This window comes from Phaeoacremonium minimum, assembly GCF_000392275.1.
Source record: "Phaeoacremonium minimum UCRPA7 unplaced genomic scaffold PA7_03_scaffold_541, whole genome shotgun sequence".
NCBI lineage: Eukaryota > Fungi > Ascomycota > Sordariomycetes > Togniniales > Togniniaceae > Phaeoacremonium > Phaeoacremonium minimum.
Window position 1 is genome coordinate 702,460 of NW_006921443.1, and position 12,255 is coordinate 714,714.

The 12,255-nt window shown below is 52.3% G+C and overlaps 3 protein-coding genes across 3 annotated transcripts; 2 read left to right on the forward strand and 1 right to left on the reverse strand.

Moving 5' to 3' along the window:
• Positions 1-704: 704 nt before the first annotated feature.
• UCRPA7_7705 (putative transporter sec9 protein) lies at positions 705-2,186 on the reverse strand (the record flags this gene model as incomplete). The annotated part of the gene is made up of 2 exons (XM_007920229.1): positions 705-764; positions 828-2,186. The coding sequence occupies 2 exons, from the start codon at positions 2,184-2,186 to the stop codon at positions 705-707; spliced, it is 1,419 nt and encodes a 472-aa protein (XP_007918420.1).
• A 5,950-nt stretch (positions 2,187-8,136) lies between these two features.
• On the forward strand, positions 8,137-10,071 carry UCRPA7_7706 (putative proliferating cell nuclear antigen protein; the record flags this gene model as incomplete). The annotated part of the gene is made up of 1 exon (XM_007920230.1): positions 8,137-10,071. The coding sequence occupies one exon, from the start codon at positions 8,137-8,139 to the stop codon at positions 10,069-10,071; it is 1,935 nt and encodes a 644-aa protein (XP_007918421.1).
• Positions 10,072-10,955: 884 nt separating this feature from the next.
• On the forward strand, positions 10,956-11,922 carry UCRPA7_7707 (putative proliferating cell nuclear antigen protein; the record flags this gene model as incomplete). Its single annotated transcript, XM_007920231.1, has 4 exons — positions 10,956-10,997; positions 11,065-11,494; positions 11,553-11,842; positions 11,905-11,922. 4 exons carry the CDS (start codon positions 10,956-10,958, stop codon positions 11,920-11,922), a joined length of 780 nt encoding a protein of 259 aa, XP_007918422.1.
• Between the last annotated feature and the right edge of the window lie 333 nt (positions 11,923-12,255).

Genomic DNA, 12,255 nt, shown 5'->3' on the forward strand with positions numbered 1-12,255 from the left:
GCGCCTGACAGCCTGGAGCAAGTCCAGGTACATAAAAACCCTTGCCCCGCCTTTCTCCAACTGATCAGACAACCAACCTGGCCCTCTAGAGGAAAAGCAAAATGGAGAGATTCAAGCTTGTCTACACCGTTCCAGGTCTGTCCGATGCCTGTGATTGTTGATACTGGTGGCTGAACTTATGATAGCGTCTCACATCCAGGCAACCAAGGATGCCGTCTTTGCTGCAGGGGCAGGCGTCTACGAAGGCGGCAAATATGTCCAGGTCGCATTCGAACTGACCGGACAAGGTCAATTCCTGCCAGTGGCAGAAGCCGGTGCTGATCCGCACACCGGAAGTGCTGGTCAATTGGAACGAGTACTTGAGTACCGCGTAGAAATTCTATGCGAAGGGCGAGACCTTGCCAAAGTGGCTGTCACCGCGCTGAAGAAGTCAGTCACATTATCTCCAAGCTATCCTCAATCGGCTAATTTCCGATACTAGGGCTCATCCATATGAGGTTCCAGCATATGAAGTCTATAAACTCGAAGATATGTAGTCACATGGGCTGTAGGCTGATCACTGGAGGAGAAGGGAACGATTACATCAGTTCATTATTAGCGTCCACAGCGATAACGCCTATAACAGGGTGAAAGTTCCCGTGACAAAAAAGAATACGCCTGTTCCCAACCTTTCTCTCTGGCTGTAGCCTTGATGACCTGAAATATCATCTAATGCGACTGAGCTTCTCTCTGTTCATTCTTACTCCATCGTCCACGGCATCGCTCTGTAAAACCTTTGTTAGTATGTGAAATAGACAGAAACACAATGTAAACTGGATCCAACTGACCTTCATGGCAATGCGATCGATGAGGACATTCTGTCGCTCAAGCTCGTTGCCCATATCACGAGCAATTTCGTTGAGGACACCAACACCAGCACCTATCGCTTTGATATTGTTCTTTATTTGACCTTCGACAACTTCGGCATCGGGGTCATCCTCTTCCTCAAACAAAAACTTCGACCTCTCAGCTGCTCGGTCGGAACTATGGCCGAGCTGTTTCGTCTTATTGAGGTTCTTGAAGCTGTCTTCCATCCGCTGGGTAGTATTATATGCGTCTCGGCGGGTGGCCTCTCGCTGTTCCCTTTCCATGCGATGTCGATCTAAGACCTCAGCGTCACGAGCTGCTTTTCTATCCTTAGCGGTGAAAGGATTGGCCACATGAACTGCGAACATGCTACGGTTCAAGGTCTTCAGCTCCTTTGTCCTGTCCTCAGCAACCTTGTTGTAATTAGAGGCGAGATCCAGGTTCTTTTCCGTATTGTGGAGGCGCTCGGCCTGAGCACCAATTCGAGCGTATGTCCCGCGGGCTTGCTCCTGCGCTGCGTGCATTATCTGAAGCGTGCGCAACGTGCTGTCCTTCGAAGCGTTCCTCGTGTCACGGATCTCTTGCTTCAAATTCTGTATATCTTGCTCCTCCTGCTCTTCGGCCGTCAGCTCTCGCGGTGCACCATACCCATCGTAGCTCTCGTCATTAGAGGAGCTAGCATGTCCATAGTCGCGGCGTGGCTGTTGAGCATATCTGTCCTTTGCACCATCGAGGAGTTGAGCTTTGTTTGAATCGTCCCCATAACCCCCGCCTAATGACGAGGGCCCCGCGACAGCGCCGCTACTCTGTCCGTATGCGTCTGCGTTCTGAGGCTGACCCTGTCGTGGAGGCTGGTACCTATCCTTGGCTCCACCGAACAAAGCACCTCGGTTGTCGTCACCGTCCATCGTATCCGTGCGACCAAGGCCGCCATAACCTCCGGGGCCCCTGGAGCCGATTGACGAATTCGCACTATAAGCACTGGCATTATCGTCGTATCGGTTGCTGCCGTAGCCACCCGCAGCACCAAACTTCTCGGCGCCATAGCCACTGCCGGACGATCCAGTGCTGGAGTATGGGGGAGGAGGGCCGTTGGAACCTCTAGGGCCAGGTCCGCTCGGCAAGCCATTCGGGGCACCAACACGGGGACCGCTGGGCAGACCGGCTCTGGCTTGTTGATATGGAGTCATCGGCGCTGCGTAGGGGTCTGGAGAGGAGGTCTGGGCATATGGATTGTCGTCTTGAGAGGAGTCTTTCTTTCGTCCAAAGCGGCCGCTCGATCCAGACTTGACGGAGGCGTCGTCCCCGTCAGACTTCTTTCCGAAGCCGAACTTCTTCATTTTGTCGGTCGGTGTCTGCGCTGATTAATATGAGGACAAGCAGAATCGACGCAGGAATTGAGGACGGCTTTTCAAAGGCGGATAAATAGAGGGAAATTAATGGAATTGGATGGGGAGCTGGGTGTTCTCCTTTTTGTGGCAAGATGGAAGCGTCTGTCGTCTGGGCAGTGTTTCGAGACGGTCAGCATGCAGCCGGGATGGGCAACGGAGGGGTCCTGATCGGCCTGAAGAAGGGGAGGGTCCCAACGGGTCCAATTGGGTCTGGTGGGTCGCTGGCTCGGCAGGTCAGCCATCAAACAGTCGTCAGGCACAATTGGTGGAGTCAGCATGACCCCTCTAGCGCCTGAGACTCTGCCAAAGATAGCTCGCCACTCCCATGGTCCAGCCACAATACAGGCGCTGAGCCAGGGAAACCACCAGGCGACCAACGCGGCCGGCGGCGGCTGGGCAATGCTCAGGCTACCTGAAGTAGGTGCCGTATCTTTCCAAGTGCAAGGAGTGCAGGCTGGAGTGAAATGATTGAAGGGAGAATGAAGTCTAATTGGACAACCTTAAAGGACTGAAGGCAGCATCCAAACTGGCCAAGGTAGCAATTAATTGATAGGAAAGTTTTATCTGACCTTCTTGGGGCCGCACACTGCCTGGAGGAAAGCGTGCCAGGGCGCCAGAGTCCTCTCCAGCCACTGTGGCTTTCGTCTGGCCCGCCTGTTCATCCCACTTTGAGATGTGATGCCATGGCGATAGAACTTCTTCTTTGCATCCAATGTCGGAGCTGTTGAGATTGGACGATCTGGTGACATCTCAGATACCAGCGTTGAGCCGGACAGATTCATATCGTACGGTAGCACTTCGGAGAGCGCGCGCCTAGAGAGCTGCCGCTCCTCCGACCCATCATTCTCAGGGCCGCCGGCGTAGACATCATATATGTGACTCAGCTTTGTCTCGCTGCTGCTGTTGCTGAAAGGGCTGTCGCCTCCACCACGGCCATCCCCGTCTTCATTGTCCACCAGCGTCAAGCCACTCAACCGTCGTCTTTGTTCCCAATCCACCGTTTCCCCCGTCTCTGCCCTCTTGACTGTCATATTGAGTCGACATTAGACGCCACGATTCGAGTTACGAGCCGCTAAGCACTGAGTTGACGATAGACGGTTGTACACTGTAAGCTTGAGATCGAGGCTTGATGGTCCAACCCTCCCGAGATTGAATCGCGATCTCTGCTTTGCTGGGACAATTTTGCCTCACAATTACAAGTGCAGCCGGGAAACAGGGGGTTAGACGAGAAACCGTGGCACATCATTTCCTGGGGGCCCTTGGAAACCCTGAACAGTCTCATTGAAGACCGCCGGTGCCCGGAGCAGAGAGTCATAAGAACTCTCATCCCTACTGAGTGCGTGAATCACATCGGCCTGGATAGCAAGCACCCCTGAGCAGTCACGCAATCCACTCAATTCATCAGAAGGGTCGACCTCATGTGCTTGAAACACGTCAGTGTCTTGAGCGCAATTGAGCATTTGCACCCTCATTCAGACTAAACTCTCCGGTCCACGTCGCGAAGACAGTTCAGATTCCGAACACCTGGAACCACTGTATTCTCCATCCGTACGAAAGATCTAGAAATCGATTCATGTTCTGAACCGAACCTTAGGTACTCACTGCCAGCGAGCCGTTTCTCAACCCCGTTCAAGATGATCCTGCGAATACACAAACTCTCATCTCATTCCGTAACGCTTCATACTTTACCTCGATTGCGGCACTATATATATTTACACGTTTCTTGAGTGAATCACTGCTTTGGGCCTTGCTGGTTCATAAACATCGTCGACGGTCATCCGGACTTCTCGAAAAGATCACTAAGCCATCTTCATATCAACGCTTAGGGTAGCACCACAATCCTTGAAGCTGGTGGTCATCTGAGTTTCCTGTACCGATTGCTGGGTACTGTATCTCATTTTGATACCTTGTTTTGAGGCACTCTCAAATAGGAAGGGACATACGACAAGCAGCCGCTGACAATCTGAAGCCAAAGCTGGCAGGTACGACCTGTTTGGATATCCATCCGACTCAATTCCAGAGCGGGCAACTTTTGCCTAGTTCAGAAGGCGCCTGCTGCTCAAAATGTCCGTTTTCACATTTGAGACCGAACCCACCAGGGTCTCGTCTCCGTGGCTTCAACCCACAGACATCTCCGAAGTCAAGAAGCTGGAAGCCGAGCCGCAGGAAGGGTCAACTGAATACAAGTTGCATCTACTTCTGCGGCCTAGACGCCGCGAGTTAAAGCGACTTACCAGGCAGGCTGTCTCGGAATCGTCGCCTAGCCCTTCGACAGAGACTCGCAGAGATCGTCTTTACCATCTGACAACTCAGCTATTGTGGAGGTTACAACAGTCATCTCCACATAAGGCAGCCCGCTCCAACAAAATCGTCCTCCCACAGCTTCCAGATGACGGCACCGACCTCACAAATGCAGCGAAGCCTGGGAAGCTGTGTCCCGGGCTAGAGGATTCGAGAGGAGCGTTGTATGAGATCGGAGTCTCGGACGATGGCACACTGGTTGGCTTGACCAAGGACGAAATGGATGATAGCCTGTTGACACTTCGAGTAATGGCCGCTAGTCTCGGATGCCATGTCGAGATCCTCCGCATGATCACTGTAGGAGACTGTGAAAGCGTCGAGACACCATCGGGAGTTGTAGACACTGATATTTTCCGAGCCGAAACCACACACAAAGAAAAGTTATGGGTCGCAGAGGCGTTCGTCAAGCCTGATATGGGAGGAGAAAATGAACATCGACAGCTCGAAGATCCCGCTCCACGTGCCAGCCCTCAGACGGCGACGCCAGAAGATAACCTCAGTGCAGAGTCTCTCACTTTAGATCAATTAAGGATAACACTGACAGGTCCCACAACATCCGGAAAGTCGACTCTGCTCGGAACGCTGTCGACGGGCACTTTGGACAATGGCTACGGCAAAAGTCGATCCTTCTTGTTGAAGCATCGACATGAACTCGTGTCAGGCGTGACAAGCTCTGTTGCTCAAGAGCTTATTGGATACCGAGAAGACCATATTCTTAGCTACTCCAACCCTGATATCGAGTCCTGGATAGATATTCACGACAGGGCCCAGAATGGTCGGCTGGTCTTCTTGTCGGACTCAGCCGGCCATACTCGTTATCGTCGGACAATCCTGCGAGGGTTGGTCGGGTGGTCGCCTCATTGGACCCTACTGTGCATACCCGCAGACGATGGTGAATTGGCTTCAAGCACCCCTGAGAAGACATCGCCAGCCCCTGATTTACTTGATCCTGCCGGGTCTGGCATCGATTTGACTAGGGCACATCTGAACCTATGCCTTAGCCTAGATCTGCCTTTGATCGTCGTGGTCACTAAGCTCGACCTTGCAACCAAAGTAAGCTTACAGCGCACGTTAGGGAAGATCTTATCTGGGATCAAGGACGCTGGCCGCATTCCTAAGATACTGCCAGGGCAAAGGTCCTTGTTGGATCCGACTAGGGTGCCTCCTGACGATAACAGAGCCATAAAAGCAATCACGGATCCGATGTTGGAAATGGGAAATATGACCAAACATGTTCCGATCGTCCTAACAAGCGCTGTTAAAGGCACTGGTCTAGGTTTGATCCATGCATTGTTGCGGAACCTTCCATTACCGCCCACTCCTACTGCTCAGGATTATATCGGAATGGCTCTCAACCCAGAGCAGCCATCCTCATTGTTCCATGTTGAGGACAAGTTCAGCCTTCCGGCATCATATGGCAATTCAGTAAAAACCGATGAAGAGCCTGATATGGGAACTGTCGTTGCCGGATATCTCAGGTTCGGGAGCTTGGCCGTTGGAGATCGTATCGTGGTTGGTCCTTTCCCAGCAGAGGATGATGATTCACGAACTTTGACACCAGATGACCGCCCATCCCCTGGCAATTACAGTTTGTCGCTTTCGCATCCTTCCTCTACAGAACTCAGCCGTATTGCTTTACGTAACGCTGTGTCCGCGTCAACAATTAAAGGCGAATGGCACAATGCGCGCATTGTCAGCATCCGCAACCTACGGCTGCCCGTACGGAAGCTCGAAGCTGGACAAGTTGGTACGATTGGTCTAGTGTTTGATATTCCGAACGAAAATCTTACAGACAGCATCTTTGAGGATGCTCCACGGACCATGCCGAAGTTACGGAAAGGAATGGTTCTAGCGATCCCCAGTAAACACATGATAGATACTGGGCTCTCGTTACAAGCTGCAAGTGGTCTGACTGCAACATTCTCTGACCCAGCAGTTGCCTCCTTGACAATAGGCAGCCTGGTGAATATATATGTTGCTAGTGTACGTGCTTCGGCTCGGATCCTGCGAGTTCGCCGAGAAAGGGCTCGGTCGGGCATGGAGCATACGTCTGCGGAAGTTATAGATGATGTATTCAGTCTGAATGATCAGATGGAGACAGAGGAACCAGAGCCTGTCGCTCATGACACTTATGAGGTCACACTCGAGCTATTAACTAACAGAGAATGGCTTGAGTTGGGGTCACAGATTGTCGTACTGGAAGGTAGCAGCAAAGACAGGTCTGGGCTTGAAGGCTTTGTTGGGAAAGTCGTGGAAATTGTGGATTGAGCTTCATATCGTTTGGCGCTTAGGGAGGCCAAAGCTTTGTATCAGCCAAAAATGGCTTCTGCACAGTAGGCGCAAGCATGGACAGCTTGGATTAGAATATACTGCTTTCATTTTTTGATACTAGATATCCTCAACCCACCACTGCTTCCATGCTCCATGGTATAAACGCCGAAACTCCGAGTCGATGTGCTGAGCGGTTACGACCGCCACTAAGCTCTTACCAGGCCGTAGAACAGTGTCCACGTCAAGATGAATCCTGCCAGCCCATTGAATAGCCCACTTGTCCAGAACTCAAATGACCCTCTGAAGTATCTGCTTGTATCAAAGAGCTTCTTGCCTGACGACAGTGATGTAGGTGCGACTCGGAATGTGTAAAAGAGGATCGCGGTGAGGAGGCTGAAGATGATGTAGAACAGAAAGCCACTGTAGGATTCGAGGCCCAAGATGCCCGCGCCAACACCGAAGAGGGAGGCTGTCAACGACTGGAGATTGGCCAGGGTCTGCAAGTGGAAGTCAGCAAAATATTGCTACGTGAGTAAATTGAGAAAAACAGCATACCTTGCTGTTGTGCATAACAGACTCCTGCACCACCGGGTCGATCTGAAGCTCCTTTTCCGAAGGCATCGCGACGGCCTTGCTGTCCACAGTTCGATCTGGACTGAGTCTCGTGATACGTTCCGGAAGAGCGGCGAGTCAGAGCTCGGGTTGACTGAAATGGGGAAGCCCGCTGTTGACCCTGCACTTTCGACCGATTGTCGTTATCCAGAAAGCTTGAAGTTAGCTTCGGTCCCGGTTGGCCACTTTGAAACTCGCAATGCAAGCTTCGGCGAGTAGCCAGCAAATCCATAGGCGGAGAGAGCACTAACCCGCGCCGCAGCAGGGGGGTATTGACGCGGCGCTCGGGGGCTGAGTTTTTCCTTGGGTGTTCTTCGCCTGCCACAGAGGGGATGACGTTTCATTAAACGCCACCAAACGGTCGGAAAATCGATGCAGGGGACCCTCGCAAGCACAGGCCTCGCTCAGCGGGCAAGGCGAGCTCCCCCCGGCTTGAGTTACTTTTAGTTAAATGAGCACCCTTGCACAACATCTCGTTGCCCGTTCAAGTTAAGATTGTGTGTATTTTGGGCCGCTGGCGCGCGAGACGTGCACTTCTGTCCTCTCTCTCCACTGTTTCCTGTGGTTTGCCTCACGATCCCCTATATGCCGAGCGCAACGCATCTGCAACACCTCCTGCTACAGATCTCCACGCTTGTTCCCGCGCGCGGCCTGTCGGTGTACGCCAGATGGATGCGACGACCGCCACAGCAACCCACACGACAGCGAATACCACATGGAGACGGTAATACTCGACCAGACGCCGCTCGCCGATTATCTCAAGGGTTTGTTGGACATCTCTACTCTCCCCGGACCTCTTATAGGCCCCAGCCACTTACTAACACGCGCTATGGCAGATGAGGGCGATGAACAGCCGAGGGAATGGGCTCTCGCGGAGCCAGACGCGATCATCGACACGCCTCCTCCCAGCCCTCCGAGTCCGTCCTTTGCCCCGGTAGGGCGGCCGATGGTGAAGTCACGGTTCAGGAATAAGATTCCGAACTCGCTGCGACTAGACATACCGCATAAGAAGAGGCTCAGTTCCCTCCAGAACTTGCAGGATGGAGCGAAAGCAGTTGCTACGAAGCTCGACCGTGCAGACAACTCCAAGTTTCTCGAGCAGTTCCGATATACCATCGTTGCATCCCAACTACTCAGCGGGGACTCTGTCTTGGGGCAGCATCGCCTCCTGGCTCAGAGCAACGGCAATACTTCAGTTGCAGATCACGAGCCCAGTATACCAACGGAGGCTGGCCTTCTTCTAACTGCTGCCGGGGCTCTAATCCTCGCCTGGGTCATCAGCTGGCTATGTGGCGGTGGATACTCGCACTTGACTAAGAAAAGAGTTGTATTTTTCGTTGGGTTGGTGGTGGTTGTTGCCGTTCTTTCACATACCTATGTTCGGCAACAATGGCTCCGATACGTACGGGAGCAGGCTGTGGCAGAGATGTCGTCTTTCGTTACCAAGTCACAGGATTTCGATAGTGCGGCGAGTGCGGCTGTTGCACTCATACAAGAAGTTGAGCTTGTCTCGAGGGGATATCGCATCAGCGTGCCCTTACCGCCAATAAGCCGGATCGATGATCGAAATCAGGGTCGTCGGTGTGTTCGGCTGCGGAAAGCCCTCAAGACTTCTTTCAAGGACATGCTTTTGAAGTATGAGCAGACCTTTGATGTTGTCAAGGGGTTTTCGGAGCAACTCGATCTCGAGAAATATCATGACATCTACGACATCAGCGATCTTGACATCTCAGATGCTCTGCAAGGATTTAAGGAGAGCGAGTTTGAGGACACTGAGTCGCTCCGAACACTAAAGATCGTGGCAGCTCGTTTTCACACGATGCGCAAGATGTTTCTTTGCGCATTACTTGCCCTCGAGGCACACGGTGACAACTCTGATTTCCTGCGCTGGACTACTGCGGTGGAAGGTCTTCGAGTACTTAATGAGGCTACCAGTGAATCATACGAGAGACTTAGGACCATCTTGAGCGAAGAGGAGTCATTCCCTGCAACTTCATCACTCAAGACGCCGCTCTCGCCAGGACGTGAACGATGGCGATCTCAACTCCGCAAATTGAACTCGCTCACCACTGGTATCCGTGGCCTGCAGGCGAAAATGAGCCTTTTGCGAGAGGAGTCTGATAGGGCTCTGAACGAAGCGGACGATGTTTCCGAGCTCGGACCAAGCCTCATGGCTCAATATGAGTCCATAGGACAAGACATCAAGATGCTGCAAGGGGCTTGGGAAGAAGGCAAGGCGGCATTGGCGTCAGGAATCAACAGGAACGAGAAGCGACTCTCATCCCTAAGCGCCATGCTCTCGCCTGCGTCCACCCTCAGCGGAATCACGACCGTGGAAGAAGGTGGAGTCGTCGATGCGTTAAAGATTCTGAACGGGGAGTCTCCCTCGCACAAGTATTCCACCGGTACTCCAAGCGAGCCCGACACTGAGGAAGTGTTCGAGGCCGTCGCCATGCCGCGGCCACGCAATCTTTTCTCCAGAGAGGAGAGGATTGCGAAGATGAAGGAGGACCGCGAGAGGAAAGCAGAGATGAAGGAGAAGGCAGAAGCAAGCCGTGGTATGCTTCGGGAGCTCGAAATGGTCATCAATCTGCGCCCGACCAAGGGCCGGCCAACGACGATGCCACCGCCGAGCCGCATTTCGTTATAATGAAGCGATCTTCCCCTTTTTACGAATTTTGCTCTTTTGGCGTAGCATCACATCGCTTTGCCGGGAGCGTCACGACATTAGCTAATGAACACATGCATGAAGGCGTATCTTCGTTTTCATTTTAACATCATATATAGACTCAGGCAAGCCAGCAGAGGCGTTTCATATGTGGGATATAGGACTGGGCGGCAGGGAGACACATATATACTTATCTGCTTTTGCTAGTGTAATTACAAGCTTTGAAAATAGTTATATAACTGTACAAAACCACGAAGAATCACTTCAGCTCCCTTCTTTCGTCCCTTGACTACCATTTTGCTTCGTTTACGTCTTAGAGATGGAGCTATCGATAGTTACCACTAGCGGCAAGGTAGGGGTTCATTACTGCTCCATGGACTACTTGAGATTCAACAAGATAGACGGTTGTCCTCTGTGAGAAAGATCTCAGTGTAAACCTTCGGTGATATGTGCATTTGGGTTAGACATGTTTAGGAGGAGGTTTGGTAGGGTAGTGGGTTGGTTAGGGGGCAGTTTACCTGAGCTTGGCTACCAACAAGCACGGGCCACATTCAATTATTGCCCCGCGTGTCTGACGAAAGGCTCGACGCGTTTTCCACGTCGCGCGCGTGTCTTGCCCATTAAACCCCAAAGCTGCCTGCACCAGCCCACCAACTCTTTCGCAAACAAGCAACCAAATTTCTCTCTGTGATACCATTGACGGCCTTCGACCTCAGCATTGCCTGTCCATCTCCTCTGAGTATATCCTCCAGACACATCCCAACATAACTCACATTCACAAACATCAGTACGTGCCCTCTTTCTGGAATTCCCCTCACCGACAAAACCCCCACCACCGCCCTGGGCAGTAACTGACCGTAGCAGCAATGCTTGAGGCACGATTGGAGCAGGCGAGCATCCTGAAGAAGGTGAGTCGAGCTTCATAGTGTGTTTCTTGTTATATAATCACCTCTCTAATTCATAATTCCCCATCAGGTGGTCGACGCCATCAAGGATCTCGTCCAGGACTGCAACTTCGACTGCAATGACTCCGGTATCGCCCTGCAGGCGATGGATAACTCCCATGTCGCGCTCGTGTCCATGATGCTGAAGGCCGAGGGTTTCTCTCCTTACCGATGCGACCGCAACATCGCGCTCGGTGTCAACTTGACCTCCCTGACCAAGGTCCTGCGTGCTGCCCAGAACGAGGACATCCTCACACTGAAGGCCGAGGACGCGCCCGACAGCCTAAACCTCGTCTTTGAGAGCTCTGAAAATGACAGGATCTCAGAGTATGACCTCAAGCTCATGGACATTGACCAGGAGCACCTGGGCATTCCCGAGACGGAGTACGCAGCCACAATTGCCATGCCCTCAGCCGAGTTCCGCAGAATCTGCACAGATCTACTGGCCATGTCTGAGTCCGGTATGTTCTTCACCAATATCTCCTCCTGACACTGCATTTCTGATAAGGGCGTTCACAGTCACTATTGAGGCATCCAAGGACGGCATCAAGTTCTCCTGCAACGGCGACATTGGCAACGGATCCGTCACCCTGCGCAGCTTCACAAACGTCGACAAGCCGGCTGAGAACATCGAGATTGAGCTGAGCGAGCCCGTCTCTTTGACTTTCTCCCTCAAGTACCTGGTCAACTTCTGCAAGGCTTCTGCTCTGTCCGGCCAGGTCAAGTTCTGCCTGTCCAACGAGGTTCCCCTACTGGTAGAGTACAACCTGTCTGGCAGCAGCTACCTGAGATTCTATCTGGCACCAAAGGTACGTGATAAAAGACGCTGTGGCGAGCAACTTTGGCAGAAGATACTAACAAATACTCACAGATCGGTGATGAGGAGTAATGGAATTAGGACGAAACACCTTGATGGGCTTTACATGTGGCGTGGCTGGCTACTTATATGATATGGACACAGTAGGGATAAAATGAGATGTTAGACCAAAGGCCTGGGGTCGAAATTACCGTGCTGGGAAAGATGATACGACTCGTATGCCCCCAACTTACCTTATGTTAATGAGAAACACACATTCAACCAATCTTGCTCTCGTGCTTTTTGTCCCCTAACCCACGGCGATAATTGAACTGAATAATCCTCCAGTCTGCTATTGGGCGCATGCACGGGGCAAGCGGGGGTACCTGACTTACCTGAGTCGAGGAACGCTGAAAACAGACTGCG